The sequence below is a fragment of the Canis lupus genome, chromosome 1, assembly GCF_048164855.1.
Source record: "Canis lupus baileyi chromosome 1, mCanLup2.hap1, whole genome shotgun sequence".
NCBI lineage: Eukaryota > Metazoa > Chordata > Mammalia > Carnivora > Canidae > Canis > Canis lupus.
The window spans coordinates 114,776,016-114,797,610 of record NC_132838.1 but is presented as its reverse complement, the minus strand read 5'-3'; the positions used below and the strand labels follow the sequence as shown (position 1 = coordinate 114,797,610).

The window sequence follows — 21,595 nt, the reverse complement described above, 5'->3', positions numbered from 1 at the left end:
GTAAATACATGAATGGTTAGATATTTGTTGTTATTGTTGTTTTTAAGATTTTATTTATTCATTCATGAGAGAGAGAGGCAGAGACACAGGCAGAGGGAGAAGTAGGCTCCCTGCAGGAAGCCCAATGTCCAGGATCCCTGGACTCCAGGATCATGCCCTGAGCCAAAGGCAGATGCTCAACTACTGAGCCACCTAGGCTTCTCATGGTTAGATATTTGAATGGATGGATGGCCAGATGAATGGTTGAAGGGTTGGAGAGCAAACGAATGGACAAATAGCTGGATAGGTGGAGAGCTAGATACACAGGTGAATGGATGGACAGTGGATATTTTAAAAAAGATTTTATTTATTTATTCATGAGGAACACAGAGAGAAGCAGAGACATAGGCAGAGAGAGCAGCAGGCTCCTCACAGAGAGCCCGATGTGGGACTCGATCCCTGGATAGGGATCATGCCCTGAGCCGAGGCAGATGCACAACTGCTGAGCCACCCAGGAGTCCCTTTTATTTTTTTTTATGTTTTAGGTTTAAAAAAATTAATCTCTACACTCAAGGGTTGCACGCTCCACCAACCAAGCTAGCCAGGTGCCCCTGGTTGGATGTTTAGATGGATGGATGAACATATGCTTAGATGGATGTTTGGAGACTTTGATGGGCTTTGAAATGGATGAATGGAGAGCTGGGTGCATGTATGGATGGGAAAATGGGCTGTAGAACAATTAAGTAAGTGTGGAGCCAGACCACCTTGATTTGAATCCTCATTTTGCCACTGGTGGGTGATTTGCCTTATTTTAATTTGCCTGTTTCCTCATCTTTTCCAGAGGGATGATAATAATAGTTCCTTTCTCCTGGTGTTTTTGTGAGGACTGAATGAGCTGATACACATAAAACCCAAGATCTGTGTCTCAGATATTCCTAGATTTATTGTGATGGGAGGATGGATGCACAGATGATTGGATGGCTGAATGGACAGTGTATGACCAAATCAAGGAAGGAAGGAACAGTGAGGGAGGTGAATGGAGTCATGGACATTCATGAGACACCCACAGGCATTTTATTAGGGCCTTAGGAAGGAGTCCTATGGAATCTTTCCCTCTGTGTTCCCAAGGGTTATGGCCCTGGGAATAGGTTAGACTTGGATATAGGACAAGGTGACATCACCGCTAATCTCCAGCATGTCCACGTTCTGGAGGGCCAAAAGGCGATGGGAAAAGTCGAAGAGATGCTGGCCGTTGGCGTAAACCTTGAAACGATCCATGCCACAGCGAATGGACAGCTGCAGGGAGAGGGCAGGCTTGAGGCCAGGGCCGGGACAGAGGCTCTGGAGAGAAGAGGAGTGGGAAGGAGACCCCAGACTCACATCAAAGAATTGCCCAGGAATAAATGGGTTGTAGGAAAGCTTCCTGTCCTCAGATCCCCATGAACCGTTCAGACAGCTGTTCCGAACCACAAGACCCTCGGTCAGACGAGGGTTAATGTGCAGAGCCAGGTCCCCGGAGGATTCCACCATGAAGTTGATGACAAAGCTGAAGGCAGAGAGTAAAGGAGGTGGGAGTCAGATGGGGGGTCAGCACTGGTTCTCCCAGGGAGGTGATGGGGGCCCAGACTCCTGGGTCTGAGGGAGGAAGGGGGCCGAGGACTCCCACCTTGGTCTAGATTGGGTACCTTTTGCTTGTGAAGGGTACGAAGCCCTTGATTATGACTGTTCTTCGGACTGTAAGCCCTCCTTGCAATCTCTTCCTAAATGGCACAGGCTGGGGGAAGAGAACATGAGGTCCTGTCATCCTCAGGTCACCAGAAGCCAGGCAGGGACACATTTTCAGAGATGGGTGCCCACTCCTAAGAAATGTCCCCAATCTCCATCCCCTCCCCGCTCTGGCCACCAACTCCACCCTCTCGCTACCTCCCAACCCCCCCCATTGGTTCCCACTTCCCCACAAACTACCCACCACAGATCCCTAAGCCCCATAGAACACTTTACCGGGTTGAAGACTGGGGGTCCCTCCATGGTCTGTGAAGTGAGGAAGGAGAGAGATTACTCTGTAACATTCGACACATATTTACGCCACACCAACAACATGCAGGCATATCTCTGGGTGCTGGACTGGTACGACTGGGGCCCAACCTCCTTGACTCCGTCCCACTTCTCACCACCCCCTCCCCCACCAGGTGGTCCCACAACCTTCCCACTTACAGGCAGGCTACTTGGCTGCTGCTGGGTGTGTCCAGGACCCTACACAGACGGATGGAAGGCACGAATGATGAGGAAGTCTGGGGGTCCTTCGGCTGCCCCAAGACCTCCTCACACCACCAAACCCCTGCCACAAGGAGAAACCCCTCAGCCATCAGTAGGGACTTCCTGGGTAAGCCAGAATTCCCATGTGTGTCTGTAGACACAAAGGCAATGTATGAAGGCAGGCAGGCAATGAGGGAGACCCCAAAACTAGGCCCTGGAAGGTGTCAAGGATGCCTGCCCAGGGTAGCCCCACCACCACCATCTAAGGGAACTCTGAGGTCAAAGAGCGGCACTAGGTGGCTTATTAATGGAGCTGAACTTGCCATATTTAGAGAACTCCAGTGCACAGTGACACTCACTCCACCCCTTTGGGGCAAGCCTGGCAAATGCTATTCTTGTACTCTCCCTTATCCTGCTTCCTCCTGCCAGGGAGCCCCTCATCGCCCATCTCCCTGCTGCCCCTCCACCTGGAAGCTTCTATAAAGCCTGTGCTCCTAAGAACATCTCCCCAGCCCACACCACAGGCAGCCCTGCTCAGCACCCTGGGTGCTCGCCGCTGGGGCTCTGGGGAGCCCTGTCTCTCCCCCATCAGCCTGAGGCTCTCAGCCTGCGTGGGGCGCTGATCCTGGGCCTCAGGCTCCGTCTCCCTGTCTGTCTCTGGGTCTCTCTTGTCGGTGCCTCCACGCAGGCGCAGCAGGAAGGCCCAGCCCTACATCACTGAGAGCCGCCTTTCTGCCTTGACTTCTATTTTCAGCCTGCTGTTCTGAAGGCCCTTCAAAAATAGCCTTATTGTGGGATCCCTGGGTGGCTCAGCGGTTGAGCATCTGCCTTTGGCTCAGGTCATGATCCTGGAGCCCCGGGATCGATTCCCCCGTCGGGCTCCTGCATGGAGCCTGCTTCTCCCTCTGCCTGTGTCTCTGCCCCTCTCTCTCTCTGTGTCTCTCATAAAAAAAAAAAAAAAAGCCTTATTGTCCTTTCTCTCGTTCAAATGCTGGATGAGGGGGATCCCTGGGTGGCTCAGCGGTTCAGCGCCTGCCTTTGGCCCAGGGCGCGATCCAGGAGTCCCGGGATTGAGTCCCGTGTTGGGTTCCCGGCATGGAGCCTGCTTCTCCCTCTGCCTGTGTCTCTCTCTCTATGTCTATCATGAATAAATAAATAAATCTTAAAACAAAAACAAAAACAAATGCTGGGTGAGGATGAGTGTCGATAGTACAGGTGAGCACTCGTAGGCCTGGGGCCTCCTGTTGGATGAAGACATTCCTGCTGTTCCTTCATCTGGGAGGCAGAGGGGCCCCGCTGAGCGCACACACACACCCTGCTTGTGTGTGATCTGTGGCTCTGCCACCTGCCAGCTCTGTGACCTGTGGCAAGTTATTTAAACTCGGTTCCCAAATCTATAAACCGGGGCGCCTAGGGTCACCAGAGGGCTCCCCTGTCCATGGAGGTGGGGGCCTTACAGGTTGGGGGGTGTAGAGCCCTCAGCTGAAGGACAGGGTGGGAGTCCAGGGTTTGGGCGTCTCTAAGTGCTCCCGGGGCTGTTCTGGTGGCTGGCTGTCCACTGAGGGCCTGGGATTGGGGTTCCTAGGTGGCCGGGTGCATGTCTGCCCAGTGGTCACAGAGGCCGCCCGGTCATTTCCAGGGGCGGGGGGCTGGCCCCCAGCCTCGCCAGCAGTGGGTATCATGTGCCTTTCTGCCCGTGGGTGTGGAGCGGGAGCTCATTGCGAATTGAAGTGGGTTTCTCCGTGATTAGGCGAGGCAACTTCTCGTGAACTCATCTGCTATCCCTGTGGCTTTCGAGCCTTCTGATCTATGCCTCCTGACTCAGCTTCCCGCCTTCCTCCTCCTCCAGGAAGCCCTCCCTTTAGACTCCCCAAACCTGCCCTAACCGCTTGCACCCAACACCATCCAGTGGAATGTCTGCCTTCCGAGTGGACTGTTGGTTGCCTTGGGGTCTGTGGCCCAGCTAGCAAAGGGGCTGCCCCTGAGCAGGTGCCCCGGAAATAGACGAAGGTGGGAATGAATGACGGAGGGGAGAGGGCACACAGGGAGGGAGATACCACACACCTGACCCAGGGGCTGGGTGCCGCCAATGAAATTGATCGATTGAAGCTCCACGTCCCCTTCCACTTGCAGGTGGGTGACCAGCTGTAGGGGCAGCCGGTGCCCGAACTCATAGAAGGGATTTCCATTTACGACCACCTGGAGGGCAGAGGAAAGGGCAGAATCAGCACCCGTGACCTTGGGAAGGCAGAAACAGGAAGTAGGGAGCAGTGATCATTTTAACTTGGGAGTCCAGTCTTGGAGGTGATGGATGGCCACAGTCAGGAATCTTGGAGTCTGGGGCACCTGGGTGGCTCAGTGGTTGAGCCTTTGGCTCAGGTGGTGATCCCAGGGTCCTGAGATCAAGTCCCAGATCGGGCTCCTCACAGGGAGCCTGCTTCTCCCTCTGCCCGTGTCTCTGCCTCTCTCTCTCTGTGTCTCTCATGAATAAATAAATAAAATCTTAAAAAAAAAAAAAAAGCTCACAGATTGGAGGACGGAAGAGAATGGAGATATTACTCAGGATAGCAGTAAGGAAAGAATCAAGTCTGAGTCCTGGTTTGGGCACCAAATAGGTCAGGGCTGAGTCTGGCTCTGACGTGTTGGTTGTCTGACCGACCACACAGAAGATAAGTTACTTCAGCTCCCTGAGCCTCTGTTTCCCCGTCTGTAGAATGGAGGCTGGCTCTGGTCTGGGCTTATTGGGAACATTAAACCCCCCCAGATAGGCATGTCAAAGGCGTTCTGGAAATCCTGTGTAGAGTCTTGCCTTGTTATCATATCTAAGTGTCTTTCGTGTCATTACAGCTCTACTTAGAGTGCTAAGCAGCGGGCATGGGGCTGACAGCAGCTCCGAAGGACTGGGTGCTTCTCACACACTAAACACTGCGTGGTGATAGCAACCTGGTGATTCTCTCTTTAGCCCCATAAGGTGGGACAGGGGATTGTCCCCATTGTTCAAGAAAGCAGAGTCTCAAAAAAAAAAAAAAAAAAAAAGAAAGCAGAGTCTCCAGGTGGTAGAGTGATCAGCCCAAGGTCACACACTGGGAAGTGGCAAAGCCCAGACCTGAGTCCTTGCCAGTCCTTTGCCACTGCAAACAATGACGTTAACCTCTGCTGCTAAGGCCAGGAATCCGGGTGCCTGTATGAGGGCAAATAAAGTCCAGGTAGGTTCTCTAACCCCATGATCCCCCTCCAGGAGACTCCCTGCATCGTCCCGCAGAAGGGAATGTATACAAGGATGTCGCTGGAGTGTCACTGAGGGGAACCAGAGGCAGGGATGCAGGCAACCCAGAGCAGGGATGCAAGGAGGCCCACACTCTTGTGTACACAGGTCACACATTTTTAAAATGCTGGCATGGTAGGAATCAATCACGTGTGGGACTTATCCAGAGCCTGATTCCAAGTGTAGAAAACAACAAACATCAAGGTATTTATGGGATGACAGGACCGCTGACTAGATGCGGGGGCCCTGAAAAGAATGGCCAATGTTTTGGGTGTGGTAATGGCATCGTGACTGTGCTCCTGAAAATAAAAAATGTATGAATAACATGATAGATTTGGGATTTGCTCTTAAATTGGATGGGAGGGGAAATGTGAGAGAAGGATGACAGCAGAGGGACCTGGAGCTCATGACCACCGAAGTTTCCTTCTCTGTGTGTTCAGAGTTCGCCATAAGAAATAGGAAAATTAGGGGCACCTGGGTGGTTCGGGCGATGGTTAAGTGTCTACCTTGGGCTCAGTCCTGGGACCAGCCTCACCTTGGGCTCCCTGCTGGGTTCTCTCTCTCTCTCTCTGCCCTCGCCCCCAAGCTGGTGCGCTCTCTCTCTCTCTCTCTCTCTCTCTTTTTAAGATTTCATTTAATTATTCATGAGAGACAAAGAAAGAAAGAGGCAGAGACACAGGCAGAGGGAGAAGCAAGCTCCATGCAGGAATCCCGATGAGGAACTGGATCCGGGTACTCCAGGACCATGCCCTGAGCCCTGAGCCGAAGGCAGACGTGCCCAACCGCTGAGCCACCAGGCGTCCCCTTCTCTCTCTCAAATAAATAAATAAAATCTTTAAAAAAAAATAGCAAAAATACACATTTTGCAAGAACACAGAGGAACAAGGTGAGACACATGCAATCTTGGCCGTTCATGGTGGAGGAATAGGAATGAGAAACGAGAGGGGAAATTTTTGTTTTTTTGGAGAAAAATGTTTTCACAGGCAGGAAGGGAGGAAAAGAAAAAAGGGAGGTGGGAAGGGTGGCGGGGGAGGGAAGCAGGGCAGGGGCGGGGCGGGGGCGGGACGAACGGAGGCCCCGCCCCTGAGCTCAGACCTCATAGGGCTCCGCGGGGAGGGGGCGGGGCGGGGCGGGACGAACGGAGGCCCCGCCCCGAGCTCAGACCTTGTAGTGCTCCGCCAGGACCATGAACACCAGCTCGAAGTGGGTGCCCTTGCGGAAGGGCATGCTTCTCTTCTTCTCCTCGCTGCCCCACTTGCCGCCCAGATGCGAGTTGAACACCACCTTGTCCCAGCCATCAAAGCGGGGATTGAAGTGGAAGGCAATGTCGGAGCCCGGGTGCGCCCCCGCCACGAAGTTCACGCAGAACCTGGCCAAGAGACAGGAAGGGCCGTCCCCCTGCAGGATCCCGCCTGCCCAAGCAGAGGACCCTCCTCCGGGAAGCCCTCTCTGACCTACCCTGTTCCAAGGTCCCAGAACAGGTCCCTGAACTGGGCGGGAGGGGGGTAGGGCGCCACGACAAAAAGGGGACAACACATTAGGCACTGTTGACCCAAGAGAGGAGGGGTGGGTAGTGGTCCTGAAGTCCAGGGGCAGATTCCCACCGCAGCGCATTCCCTCACTCTCTTTCCCTACCAGGCCGCCGTGCCCCCAGCCTCTCCCAAGTTTGCAACTGAGACTCCTGCATTTCTGCGTTCACCACGGGTCAGACACTGTCCTAGGAACCCTACATGGGTGGGTTCAGGTCTCTCTGCTCCCTCCCTGCCCCACAGGCCACTCCCCACCTGCAGCCGCGGGGGTGCGCAGTGAACACGTGGGTCAGAGCACTACCCTCATGCCCGCATCCCTGAAGTTATTCCAACTGGGCAAACACACACCCCCGTCAGGGCCTTCGCACTAGCTGTACTCTTTCTATCTACTGGCTCCCTCTCTCCCCTCCTTTGGTTCTTCGCTGAAGTGTTCCCTCCCCAAAGAGGCATTCCTCCTCTATTTAAATTTTTATTTATTTATGATAGTCACACAGAGAGAGAGAGAGAGGCAGAGACACAGGCAGAGGGAGAAGCAGGCTCCATGCACCGGGAGCCCGACGTGGGATTCGATCCAGGGTCCCCAGGATCGGGCCCTGGGCCAAAGGCAGGCGCCAAACCGCTGTGCCACCCAGGGATCCCGTTCCTCCTCTATTTAAAGGGACAATGCCACACCCCGCCCTGCCCCACATCCAGTCCCCATCTCCTTTCCCTATTTGTCTCCATTGTGCTTAGAACAACTGGACCCTGCAAATGTAATTTTTATCTTTCCTCCCTCCTCTCTACTAGGATGTTTGCTCCACGTGGGCAAAGGTCTTTGTCCTGCTGACTGCTCTGCCCCCAGTGCCTAGGCACATAGTGGGCACTTAGTGAGCAAAGAAACAATGAATAAAAAAACAACAGTGCCTTGAGTTCAGTTCAATTGTCATCACCAATTTAAGGCCACAAAAAAATGCTAAGACTTATTTTAGTCCTTACTTTCCAGTACTACATGTTTCACACATTGAATCCTCAAAACAATCGCATCTTACAGATGGGAAAGTAAAGCACGGAGAGGGACAGGAGCTTTCCCAGTCGGCGGGAAAGCTGTCAGTGACAGAGCTGGCCCGGCTCTGAGCCTGTGGGCTGAATTCATGCTGTCACACCCGTCCAATCCAACATCCAACTCCTGGGCTGCTCCCTGACCTCTTCCAGGCCCCCATGCACCCTGCTCCTGGTCACCAAGCCCCGGACATCCCAGGCTAGAGCAGGTCTTTGGCCATCGGGTACAGTGGCCCAGAGCCCCTTTCCCGAGCAGGGTGAGGAAGAGAAGGGCTCCTGCATTAGAGTGGAAGCCCCTCTCTGCAGCCCCCTCCTAGCCTGGTGTGGGGGAATGTCTTACCTCCTCATGTGCTCACTGGTAATTCCTTGGATGTACACAGACATCCCCACACTGAGACCTCCGGGGATGGGCTTGTTGTAGGGCAGAGTCTGTGGAAGGGAACTGGTGAGGCTTTACCCCTCATGGAGAAGTCCCCCCACTCTCATTAGCAAGGGAGAGGACATCATGGGTGAGGGATCAGCAGGAAGGTGGAGAGAGCCAAGAGTCAGGGATAGACATAAATAGCCTGAATGTCAGGGTGGGAGTTAAGTCAAGCTTCAGAGTCAGAATTGGCTACATCAGATTTGAGGGTGGGGTGGGTGCCTCCGAGGATCAGGGGGAGAGTAACTGGTGTGTGGGGGTCAGGGTGGAGCTAAGCCAGAACCTGCAGTTAGATCCTGGGTCACTGTCTCACCGGATTGTAGGTGGGCTGGTAGCCGGGTGCAGGGACATAGGCCATCTTGAGAGGCTGGGCTGGTGGCTCGTCCAGCGAGAAGAGATGCAGGAGCAGGGAATGGTGGTAGATGGCAGGTAGTGGGTGGCTCTTATACCTGAGGAAAAGGGAGTGGCTGGCAGGGCAGGATCCACGGGTCCCTCTTCTGGGTATCCCAGGCTCACATCTTTTTCTAGGGTACCCTCTGTGTCCCTTCTCTTGCTAGCCTCACTGGTAACCAGCCAGAACCTGGATTGTCTGGGCCGGGCTGGGGGGACTCAGGTCAGAGACCCCTCCTTTAGGCCTTTCTACAAAGAGGAAGTGCTAGTGAACTTTGGTCCTGCCAGAGCCTTATCAGAGCCCATAAAAGCCTACCCAGACCTTTGTTAGCAGAGGGAGGGTGAGATCAGGATGGTTGGGCAGGGCAAGACTGCAGGAGTGGCCCATGACAGATGGGCAATGTTAGGAAGTGAAAGGAGGGAGGAACTGGGTGCTCTGGACACCCCTAGGAACTACAAAAGCACCTACATTTATTGCACGCCCAACCCATGTACATTAGACTATCTATAGTGGCTTAAAAGATGATTTCTGGAGCCAGATCTTAGGGGTTCAGATCTTTCCTGGGCCACTTCCTGACTGTTTAGTCTTGGGTCAGTGCCTCAACCTCAATTTCCTCATTTGCCCATCTGTAAAATAGGATTTTAATAGTATCAACCTCCTAGAAGCCTTGAAAGGAATAACTAAGCTAATAATTGCTCAGAACAGGACTACTTGAGTATAGAAGGCACTAAAGTGATCATTGGCTTCTTGCACTCATTTCAAACATAAACCCAGGAGGTTGGGATTATATAGGGACATGAAAACCGTAAGTTTTTTTTTTTTTTTGGAAACCTTAAGTTTAAAGAAATGAGGCAGGGACATCTGGCTGACTCCGTTGGTAGAGCATGGGACCCCCTTACTGTCAGGGTGGTGAGTTCAAGCCCCACCTCATGCGTGGGGCCTACTTAAAATAAAAAATAGGGATCCCTGGGTGGCGCAGCGGTTTAGCGCCTGCCTTTGGCCCAGGGCGCGATCCTGGAGATCCTGGATCGAATCCCACGTCGGGCTCCCGGTGCATGGAGCCTGCTTCTCCCTCTGCCTGTGTCTCTGCCTCTCTCTCTCTCACTGTGTGCCTATCATAAATAAATAAAAATTAAAAAAAAAAAATAAAAGAAAAAATAAAAGAAAAATGAGGCAGTTGGCCAAGATTGGGTAGCAATGGAACTCTAGCCAGATGCCAGCGTCAGATCCAGCAGGCTGTGCAGTGAGTGGGTGCCAGGCAGGGCGCACACCGCCCTCGAGTCTGGAGCAGCAGGGAGGCCATCTGGAGCCTTCCAGCCCAGAGGCAGCCATGTGACTTTTGCTTGCTCGTGCCCGCCAGGCGTTCTGCCGGGCCTGGCCTGCCCGCTGCCAGCTCTGAATGGGCATCGCCTTCCCATTCCCATTGGTCAAATCTCCATCTGGAGCTTGGAGCCCGCAGGGCCATCCTGGCTCCTTTCGGCTTCCCCTCTCTTTCCAATACAGACACCAAGTTCATTAAGTTGCTTTATTGTTCGGGTGATGGTAAGTCAGTCCCTGGGCATAAGGATCGGTGTCATAATGTCAGAAACAGGGAGACCAAGGGAGAAGGCACTGGTGACCATCTTCACTAATCCTCCTTCTCTGCCCATGAGGAAATGGGCGGGAGGTAAGAGAAGTCCAGGCCCCAGGCCAGGCCCCGGGCCGCAGCGGCTCTCAGAGCTTAGAGAAGGTGATGCTCTTCAGTTCCTTCTTCTCCATGGCAGCCTGGACCGACTTAATGATGTCCTGGGTTTGCAGCATGCTCATGTTCCAGGTCGCCTGGATGAAGAGGGTAGGGGAAGGCTGGAGTCGGACCAATGAAAAGCAGGGAGGAGGCAGCAGCGCACCAAGCAGAGGACAAGGCCTGCAGAGGGCTGCTGGGACCTGACTGGTTGCTATGGGATCAGAGGAGGGCTGTGATTGGTTGGACGCAGAGCCTTACCATGTAGTTGAGGCCCTCGGTCACCGGATGGTTGCGCGAGTAGATGAGGTTGATCTTGGTGCTCTGCACTGCCACGGGGCTCTTGGTGGAAATCTCGGCCGCCAGGGTGAAGGCTGCATCAAGCATGCCCTCCTTGTCTGGGAACACCCGGCTGCCGATGAGGGGAACCCGTAAGTGGGGCAGAGGGGGAGAAGCGGCCAGCCGCAAAGGGCTGTTTCTCTTAAGATTTTTTCAAAGATTTTTATTTGAGAGAGAGAGGGAGCATGAGCAGGGGGGAGCGGCAGAGAGAGAGGGAGAAGCAGACTGCCTGCTGAGCAGGGAGCCCCACCGGGGACTCGATCCCAGGATCCTAGTAGGATCATGACCCCAGCGGAAGGCAGTCGGTCAGGGACTGAGCCACCCAGGCGCCCGAAGGGCTTTCTCCCATGGATGCATAAGTGGCCAATCACAGTAGAAGGCAGAAAATCCGCCGTGAAATGAAACAATCAGAGCAGCCGCTGGAGCGCAGACTGAAGAACTGACCACGCTGAGAGAGGAAGCCCCGGGAATCTGCGAGGATGCACACCCGCCGGGAAGCGCCCGGCCCCGGTTGCCCCTGAGCTGTCAACCAGCGCAGGCCGTGGCTCCTACCTGACCAGCCCACTGGCCAGGGCCTCATCAGCCATCATTGTGCGGCAAGTGAAGGCCAGCTCGTTGACCAGACTGCAAGAGGACAGGGTGTATCAGGGGGACGGCAGTCATCTTGGGCCCAGGACACGCCCTGCGGTCCCCTCCCTGGCTCCTCCACCCACCTCTGGTTTCCGATGATTTTGGGTAGTCGCTGCAGCGTTCCCACATCTGCCGCCAGACCTATGTCCACTTCCTGGGGGGAGGCGGGGGGGCATCATGTCAGTCCTTGGTCTGTGGCTTTACTGCCCCCCACCATGCAACCTCAGTGGCAGCAAAATTCTGCATATATGGCAGAGGTCCCACTCCACACCCACCTCAGAAACTGCCCCCACAACACCCCATTTCATTGCCATCCACCTGCTTTTGCCCATGTAGTTTCCTTCAGCCTAGAACCCAGCCCACCTCCCAGTTCCTCTGCCCTCCCAGCTCCTCTGGGTCGGCCACATCTATCTCCAGATGGAAGCCCTCAAACCCTGTCCATCTGACCCCCTTCCTGCCTCTATGGGCTCCATCGTGGCTCGGGTCCTCTCCAGCACTGATCCCAGCAGCAACCCCAGCCTCACCCCCACCCCCATACCTTTACTTACTCCAAACCCCATGTGGACAGCATGGCCTACCCTTGACTTCCTTCATGGCCAAAGTGTGACTTTTTTTTTTTTTTTTTTTAAGATTTACTTATTTATTTGAGAGAGAGAGCAGGGGAAAAGGCAAAGGGAGGGGAGACTCCCAAGCACACTCCCCACTGAACATGGAGCCCAATGCATGGGGCTCGATCTCACCACCCTGAAATCATGACCTGAGCTGACATCAAGAGTCAGATGCTTAACCCACTGAGCCACCCAGGCGCCCCCAAGGTGTTACTTCTTAAGGTTCAATTCTGTTTAACTCTTCCACGAAGCCCTCCCTTCTCACCCTCACTCTCACTCCCACCCTCTTAACCTGCTCTGTGGCTGCTTGGCTCCTGCCCTGCCAATCATCGCCCACCTCTGAGCAGGATTCCAGGAACCGGAAGCTCAGGAAGGCTCACCTTCACCTGGAAGAAAGCATCCTGGGCACAGTAGCGGATGTCACAGGCAGTGATGAGGTCCACACCTGCAAGGTGGAGGCCAGGGGGGTTAAACAACCGCAAGCACCGACCCCTCCTCCCAGGTGGTGCGTTGTGCCTCTGGGCATCGTTTAACTAGAGATTGATCTGAGGCTGGAGGTCACTGGCTGAGGCGGAGAGGCAGCAGCCAACAGGCACCCCGCCAGGGCGAGGGCCCGGATGGGTGGTGGGTGGCTGACTCACCCGCACCGATGCAGGCCCCATGGATGGCAGCGATCACTGGCTTCGGACACTGCAAGGGAACAGAAAGGGTGGTGTCAGGGCTGGTCCAGAGGAGATGGACAGGGTTGGGGAGGGGTACCCCGCCAGCCCCCCAGAGAACCTTCTCGATGACACTGAAGGTCTCTTGGTATCTGGTGATGAGGTTACGGAGGTTCCAGCTGGTGCGGGCCACATCATCTCCTTGGGGCTGAAGGATTTCTGAAGCCATGTCCATAAGGTCGATACCTGGTGGGGAGGCGTGAGGAGGACCCTGGAACCTCCCAGGCACCACCCTTCCCACTTGCCCCACCCCAGCATTACCCCCACTAGAGGTCAGAACTTAGCTTTAGCAGATTCGAACCCCCAAACCACCATGGGAGAAAGCCACTTGACACAGGACCTAGCAAGGGACTGCATCTTAGGTGTGAAATAAATAAAAGCTAGCATTTATAGGGTCATGATTCACTTTATTCTCACAACAACCCTATGAAGTGGGTCCTATTACTATCTCCATTTTACTGGGGGGAGGGTAAACTAAGGTACATGGAGTTTAAGCCACTTGCCCAAGGTCACACTGGCTTGTGAGTAGTGGCACGGGGTAAGCCCAGAACCATGCACTGGTTCCAGAGGTCACGCTTTTCACCATCGTGTCAGGTGGCTTAGGAGACAAGGGTTTTTGGCATGAGTCAACGGTGATGACTTTCCTCAGGAAGATTCAAGAGATGGAGCAATTTTTGTGGCTCCAACTGCAAGACGATCCCAAATCTGACCTTTCCTCCACTAATCATTCTCCAGGACCCCTGCTCTGCCGAAAATTGTTTCCCCTGGTCTCCCCACTCCCACCCCTGCCCTGACTTTTCCCCACAGCAGCCAAGCGAACTTGTGAGCACATCAGGGTCTTCTCTTCTTCCCACCCATCGCACTTACTTGGAAGAAAATACAAGGTATGTGCCAAAACCTTACCAGCCCTCATGGACATCGTTTCCAGCCTGTTCCTTTGGGCACAGAGGCCTCCGACAGCTGTTTCAACAACATCACATAGTCCCTTCCCGGGACTTTTGTTTTCCTACCTACAGGTCTCTGCCTAGGATAGTCCCTCCCTCTGTGGTGGTCAGAAGACTGACTCCAGAGGTGTCTGGGTGGCTCAGTAGTTGAGCATCTGCCTTTGGCTCAGGTCCTGATCCGGGGACCTGGGATTGAGTCCTGCATCGGGCTCCCCGCAGGAAGCCTGCTTCTCCTTCTACCTGTGTCTCTGCCCCTCTCTCTGTGTCTCTTGTGAATAAATAAAAAAAATCTTTTTTTAAAAAAGAAGACTGACCGCATCATTCTGTTCAGGCCACAGCTCCTCAGAGAGGCCTACTCCGCTACCCTGTCTAAGTAGCATTCCTATCACCCTTTACATCCCTGTTATCACATAATTGTGGGCTTCTCGCACTTAGGGCCTGTCTCCCTCTCTAGGATGTGAGCTCCAGGAGGGGAGTTTTGTCTTTCTGCCCACTACTGCATTTGCATGCCTAAACAGAGTCTAGTATACAGCAAGTGCTCAATAAGTGAACTACAGACAGCAATGCCCACCCTCATTGAGCAGGGGTGCACGAGAGGGAGTGGGGGTAGCGTGGAGGAGAGGAGGAGCAGAGGGAGAGAGGGAGAGAGAATCTTAACCAGGCTCTATACTCAGGGCAATGCCTGACACGGGCTCGATCTTACAACTCTTGGGATCATGACCTGAGCCAAAATCACGATGAGTCTGATGCTTAACTGACTGAGCCACCTAGGTGCTCCTGACAATGTGACTGTTGAATAGAGATCTGAAGAAGGAGAGGGAGGGAGCTCTAGGGATATCTGGGATTAGAGCTCCAAATGTCAGGAAGAGCCAGTGCAAAGGCCCTGTGGTAGGAATGCTCCTGATCTGTGTGAACAGCATGGAGGAAGTGGGCAACCAGGTGCGTGGGGCCTCACTGGCCAGGCGGTGGACTTTGACTTACTCTGAGTAAGACTTTGCTATGAGATGGTTCTAAGCAAAATCATCCCTTGCTTTCTTCCTCCTGGGGTTAATCATTCTCATCCTTTTGGCTCTGAACAAAGTTATTTGATAAAACTGAAAAACCGCTCCCATATCTGGCCACACCCCTGACACTTGGCGGTGGGGGGGGGGGTGTTTGTGGCCCCCAGGGCTTGTTTAAATAAGAGGGACCTGGAGCACCTAGGTGACTCAGTCCTTAAGCATCTGCCTTCAGCTCAGGTCGTGATCCCAGAGTCCTGGGATTGAGCCCACATGGGCTCCCTGCTCAATGGAAGTCTGCTTGAGATTCTCTCTCCCTCCCCCTCTGCCCCTTGGCCCCATTTAGACGCTCGCACTTCCTCTCTCAAGTATATAAATAAAATCTCTAAAAATAAAGAAATAAGAGAGACTTGAGGATTTTTGGTTCAGGGTATAGCTGAATTTGTGCAAGGTAAATACAGGTAAGACAGGACTCCCGTGTGACCTCGGCCAGGCCACTTCATTCTCAGGGCCTCAGGCTTCTTCTCCACAAAATGAGGGTAAAACCCTCCCCAGAGGTGATAGAGAGGCCAGGCCTGGAGGAGACAGAGCCCCAGAGGCGCTTCGCCCTGGGCCTGCCCTGTCACAGGGCATCACAGTTACCTCATGTGCCCCACTTCAGCGGAGGCCAGAAGTGCCCGCCGGCATCTCCTGGCTTTCACAGCGGGTCTGTGAAGCCTGTGTGACTCAACAGAACCCACGCTGGCTCCCAGAACAAGCCCAGCCTGGAAACTTGCAACACCTCCTATCCCTGGCTTTTCTGGTTTACCCACACCGCCCGGACCTGCACACCTGGGCTTCTGCAAACGCTTGAAATAAAGGACTAGACCATGGTACGAGGTGTCCTCCTCCCACCTAAGAACTGCTCATTGCAGACAAGCCCCCCATCTGGCTCCCCTGGGAACCTCGAAGTGCTCCAGATCTCATTCATAAACCTTACTCTGCTATTTGTTATTCTAAATAATAACGGCTCCATCAATAAAAGGTCTACACGTTTTAGGGGTGACTTGGTGGCGTTTTAGGGGTGCCTTGGTGATCGGTTTAAGGATCTGACTCTTGATTTCGGCTCAGGGCATGATCTCAGGGTCCGGAGATTAAGCCCCACGTTGGGCTCCCTGCCCAGTCTGCTTAAGGTTCTCTCTCTCCCTCTGCCCACCCCCTCCTGCTCTCACACTTACTCTCTCTCTAAAAAAAACCAAAAAACAAAAAACAAAAAAAATCCTAGCTCTGCCATTTTCCACTGTGAGAACCGGGCAAGTTTCTTCCTCTCTCTGGGCCTCAGTTGCTTCACACATAAAATGGGGGACGATAATTGCACTTATCTGGAAGGGTTCTGGGGAGAATTAATTAATATGTGGACAGGTCCAGACACTCTGCAGATGTTAAATACGTGTGGGCTACTTCCCTCCTTTTATTTATTTATTTATTTATTTATTTATTTATTTATTTATTTAATTAGTGGTTCTATTCTATCATAGGAACTACTAATTACATTGAGTTTCTTCTTTCTGGCCTTGCAAGTCTTGCTGTTGAAAATGAGAGCAGATGGCTTCAGCCAGTTAGGAACTGAGATGATGGCCCCAGGCCTGACACAGCCACTGATGAAGCCTAGTCTTTCGTTTCTCTGGCACGAGCTCCGTGAAGAGGAGGGCTGAGAACCAGGGGCTACCTTCCTGTTTCTAGGTCCAGGGCCCCCAGGAAGGGGCTTGCGCTGTGGTGTCTGTCATCCAAACAGATCAACGAGGGATCCCTGGGTGGCGCAGCGGTTTAGCGCCTGCCTTTGGCCCAGGGTGTGATCCTGGAGACCCGGGATCGAATCCCATGTCGGGCTCCCGGTGCATGGAGCCTGTTTCTCCTTCTGCCTGTGTCTCTGCCTCTCTCTCTCTCTCTGTGACTATCATAAATTTAAAAAAAAAAAAAAAAAAAAAAAAAAAAAGATCAACGAGAGGAGAATGAAGAGAGGGGACACGTAAAGATGTTAAGAGGGGAGACAACGAGAAATAGCCTGTTTACTGTCTGTCTTCCCCACTGAGCTGGCCACTCCGTGATGCCAGGGCCCGGGGCTGCCTCGGTCACCACTGTGTCCCCAGCAGCAGGCTGGGCCCTGTGCAGAGAGCAATGTACCCACCTACTGCTTCACTTCTGGAATGGAAGCTGCCCACATAGGACAACTAGCATGTTTTGGGTCGACAAGATATAAACCACCACCTGATGGCACAGGGTAGATTCTGGAGGAATTTGTCACTTAAAAGAAGGGACTAGCACCGTGAGAATTAGTTGGAGTTCTTTAAAAAAAAATTTTTTTTAAAGATTTATTTATTTGTTTGAGAGAGGGAGAGAGAAAGAACATGAGCGAGAGGGGCAGAGGGAGAGAGAATCTCAAGCTGACTCCACACTGGGTTTGGAGTCTGAGCGGGGCTCAAGTTTGCGGTCCTGATATCAGGACCTGAGCTGAAACCAAGAGTCATACCCTTAATCGACTGTGTCACCTAGGCACCCCGAGAGTTAGCTATTTTTAAAGTTTCTAGACTAAGGGGAGGCTGGAAGTTGTGCCTGAAGAACCAGAAAACAGAGTCCAGGGTAACCGTAGCTGCTGGAAAGTGAGGGGGGATATTCCAGAAAAAAGCGAGCCAGAGAAAGGAGCCCCAAATTCTATGGACCATCTCTGCCCAAATCTCTTGCTGACCCATGAACCATGCATGCAGCCCAGCAAGAGATCTAAAAACTGATTCCAACTAAGCTGCTAGAACAGGAAATTCAAGTCTCCAGAGGTAGAGAATAGGACCCAGAGTTTCCACATCGTCTTTCCATATCCCAATATCCAGGATACAACCCAGAATTTATTCCAAATGCAAACAAACAGGAGAATGAGACTCAGTCTTTCAAGAGAAAAGATAATGAACATAGACTGACCCCAATGTGACCCAGATGTTGGAACCAGGAGACAAGAGTTTTAAAGCAGTGGTTAGAACTAGGAGCAACAGTGCAAAGAACATGCTTGTGATCAACAACAAGCTACAGTAGAGAAACAGCAAATATAAAAAAAGAACCCAGTGAAAATTTGTGAACCAAAAACCACAGTATCTAAAATTTTAAAAATCACTGGATAGGCTTCACAGTAGAATTAGGATGACAAAGGATTCAGGGAATTTGGTCAATGGAAATTATCCAGCCTGAAGAACAGATGCGTGGGACAATTAAAAGTCCTAACAGACATGTAACTGGAAATCAGTGCGTGTGTGTTGAAAGCATGTTATTATAATACACTTTAGTGACATTAAAAAACAAACAAAAACAGACTGATAAGTTAAGGGCCTTGGTCAAGGCCACAAATCAGACTTCAAAGCTCATCATTCAGTCATGTTCTATTGGACTCATTTTGGTATTTGAATGTTTTATTTTTATTTTAAAGATTTTATTTGGGATCCCTGGGTGGCGCAGTGGTTTAACGCCTGCCTTTGGCCCAGGGCGCGATCCTGGAGACCTGGGATCGAATCCCACGTCAGGCTCCCGGTGCATGGAGCCTGCTTCTCCCTCTGCCTATGTCTCTGCCCCGCCACCCCCCCCCCCCGGTGACTATCATAAATAAGTAAAAATTAAAAAAAAAAGATTTATTAAAAAAATAAAATAAAGATTTTATTTATTTATTTATCTATTTATTCATTCATTCATTCATGAAAGACAGAGAGAGGCAGAGACATAGGCAGAGGGAGAAGCAGGTTCCCTGCAGGGAGCCCGATGTGGGACTCGATCCCAGGACCCCGGGTCATGACCTGAGCTGAAGGCAGATGCTCAACCACTGAGCCACCCAGGCCCCCCGTGGTATTTGAATGTTTTAAATTAAAGAAAGAAAAAGATACAAGTGGAAGTTAGAAGCTGGAACCCTAGTTAGGAAGCACTGCTCTAATGCCAGGAGCAGGGGAGACTGGCAGGGGTGAGGGTGGAGAGCAGCTGGTACCTGCAGTGAATACTTTTCCTGCACCAGAGATCACCACAGCCCGACAGTCAGGGTCTTGTGCTATCTTGTTGAAGCACTCCACCATCTCTCTGGGCGGGGCAAGGAGAGAAGGGCTGTGTCTTGGAAGGGTATCCCGTGCCCTCCTGAACTCTGTCCCCCACACCCCACTCCTGCCCACTCCCTCAGCCCCTGCCTCCTCCTGCAGGCAGGCCTCCATGATCCGCAGGCCCTACCTCCAGAAGGCCTTGTTCATGGCATTCCTCTTCTCAGGCCGGTTCAGCTGCACGTGCAGGATGTGCTTCTGGGCAGCTGTCACCCGAAGGGACTCATAGCTGTGGCCTGGTGCTTCTCTGGGGGCTGCTGTGGAGGCCTCATCTTGCGCAGCAGAGCTCAAGGGGCGAAGGCAAAGGCTGAGGCCCTGCGGGGTGGGCGCCACCAGTCCTGGGGAGATAAAGGAAAAGAAGAGGCTTTGAGGTGAGGACCCCAGGTTGGGGACACAGTGCCTTCAAGAGCAGAAGGACCCCATTTCCTTTCAGTGATGTTAGACTGGGGAACACGGGTCCCTAAGAAACCTGTTTAGGAGGATACAAACTTTCAGATTAGGAGGGCACTTATCAGTGGCCTCAGTGAGAGGACTTCTTCAGACCCTTGATCGTGGGGCTGACCCTACATGGGGAACGCGAAGCGACCCAATTGTAAGGCACAGGCTTACAGAATTAGGGCGCTCTTTGGTTGGGAGCATATGCACCCCCTGTGTTTAAGGTGCTCAGCCCGGCACCCGCGACAGGCCTCCCCATCCAATGGCGCTTATGACGGCACGACGGAGCAACGGACTCCAGAGGTCGAGGTGACTCACGCCGCATTAGCAGATCTCGGAGACTGCGAGAAGCCGCCATCGCTGCCGCCATCGCAACCCAGGAGCTAGCGGAACTAGCCCGACAGACAGGAAAAAGCCAAGGGGGCGGGTACGACGCCACCATGTTTGGCGAGGGCACCGATGCCGCAGCCTGATGGCGCTGGCGCCCATACCTCCGCCATCTTTATTAAGGGCAACCGGAAACAGGCGTTTAGTAATGCGCCCTTTGCCCCAGTGGGAACCTGGCGTATTGTTGCTGCTGCACGTTTCAGCCCAGCGCTGTTGCATAATGGTGGGAGACACCGGGGACTGTTGAAATGTTCAAGGACATAATGGCAGAGTAACTGCAGCCTTGCAATTTTGTCATCATGCACTGGGAACTTGTTAACTGGGGAAAAAAAAAGTTATCTAGTACTGAGCTTACCCTTGTAAGAGAATGAAAATATAGAGGAGCCAACATTGCGCGCTTTGCAATCTGTTTGAACTCGCACACCACCAAGAGTTCGCATTATTTTTGATTGTGCCCTGAGGAAATTGGAGCTTGGGGGAGGGAAAGTCACTAGTTGAAGGTATCTGGGCTTCAGGAGTGCCAAAGAGGGCATCTATGCGGCTCTGAAGTTCATGTGCTTAAAATAATTTCTTTAAAAAATAAAACTCCTCAGAAAAAGCCAGTTACCCAAGAACCTCAAAAGTGCCATAAAATTGCTTAAGCATGCTCTTTAGGGAATTGTGCACCAAGACAGAAGCCTCCAGGCAAATGGAATTGTAGGAAATACCTTGCCTTCTTAAATGTGTCATAGACGGGTTAAGCTCTTTTGGCAAACTTCCATCAACAGAGAACTGTTTATGGTTATTGGAAAACTTCCATCAACAGAGAACTGTTTATGGTTATCTATATAATGGGAAGCTCTGAAGCCACTGTGCAGACGCCAGGATAGGAAACAATTTTAAATTTCTTTAGAATTTATTTCTTATGATTTTATTTGAGAGCAAGTGTGTGATAGCACAAACAGGAGAGAGGGAGCAGCAGACTCCCCACTGAGCAGGGAGCCAGATGCTGGATCTCAAGACCCCGGGATCATGACCTGAGCTGAAGATGTTTAACAGACTGAGCCACCTGGGTGGCCCCTCTTTAGGATGTTTTAAAGTAATCTCTATACCCAGCATGGGGTTCAAACTCACAACCTGGAGATAGAGTCATATGCTTGACCAATTGAGCCAGCCAGGCACCCGAATAGAATTAGCATGATTGGTTGGTGTAAAAAAGATGGTTATATATGGCTGTTTGTGCATGGAGTACAATACATACACAGAGGATCTTCAAAACTGACAAGGGATAAAACTGGGTGCTGGGGGATCCCTGGGTGGCTCAGCGGCTTAGCGCCTGCCTTTGGCCCAGGGCGCGATCCTGGAGTCCCGGGATCGAGTCCCGCATCGGGCTCCCGGCATGGAGACTGCTTCTCCCTCTGCCTGTATCTCTGCCTCTCTCTCTCATTGAATAAATAAAATCTTAAAACAAAACAAGACTGGGTGCTGGGAGACAAAACGGGAAAACATTCTTACCCCCATGATTTACTTGAAAACAAATCCTAGAGGACTTAGAAGTTTATGGCTGCAAGGCAACTGTAGTTTCTCCTTTGCAAAGGTTGTTTGAAACCCTGGTGAAGCAGTTTGTTCGTTCCATAAATGCCATGTGACTTCAGATGTTAATAATCAGTTTAAATGACTTCACAACAAATTACCAAAGTGGGTTTTCTTTTCTAAGATTGTTTTTAAGAAATCGAACTCACAAGCCTGAGATCAAGAGTAGCATGCTCCACTGACTGAGCTCACCAGGCGCCAAAGTGAGCTTCCAGGTGCATATGCATCAAAAAGGCACAATGAGCTGACCTTTGCACTTGTTCT

The 21,595-nt window shown here is 52.2% G+C and overlaps 1 protein-coding gene across 4 annotated transcripts; it reads right to left on the bottom strand.

The window, feature by feature from the left end:
• Positions 1–902: 902 nt before the first annotated feature.
• On the bottom strand, positions 903–19,885 carry LOC140605946 (delta(3,5)-Delta(2,4)-dienoyl-CoA isomerase, mitochondrial-like). Of its 4 annotated transcripts, none has more exons than XM_072778588.1 (17): positions 19,547–19,885; positions 19,068–19,275; positions 18,835–18,923; positions 12,957–13,081; positions 12,818–12,866; positions 12,557–12,621; positions 11,652–11,722; positions 11,491–11,562; positions 8,802–8,937; positions 8,408–8,496; positions 6,665–6,869; positions 4,300–4,434; positions 2,194–2,232; positions 1,981–2,010; positions 1,665–1,753; positions 1,360–1,525; positions 903–1,275 (listed from the first exon to the last, which is right to left on the bottom strand). In XM_072778588.1, exons 2-17 carry the CDS (start codon positions 19,085–19,087, stop codon positions 1,129–1,131), a joined length of 1,527 nt encoding a protein of 508 aa, XP_072634689.1. In that variant the 5' UTR covers positions 19,088–19,275; positions 19,547–19,885; the 3' UTR covers positions 903–1,128. The 4 variants fall into 4 exon arrangements, with proteins under 4 accessions (XP_072634689.1, XP_072634681.1, XP_072634708.1 ...); XM_072778580.1 differs by having other exon boundaries at positions 19,691–19,880; XM_072778607.1 differs by lacking the exons at positions 11,491–11,562; positions 11,652–11,722; positions 12,557–12,621; ... (3 more) ...; positions 19,068–19,275; positions 19,547–19,885 and adding an exon at positions 9,874–9,892.
• Between the last annotated feature and the right edge of the window lie 1,710 nt (positions 19,886–21,595).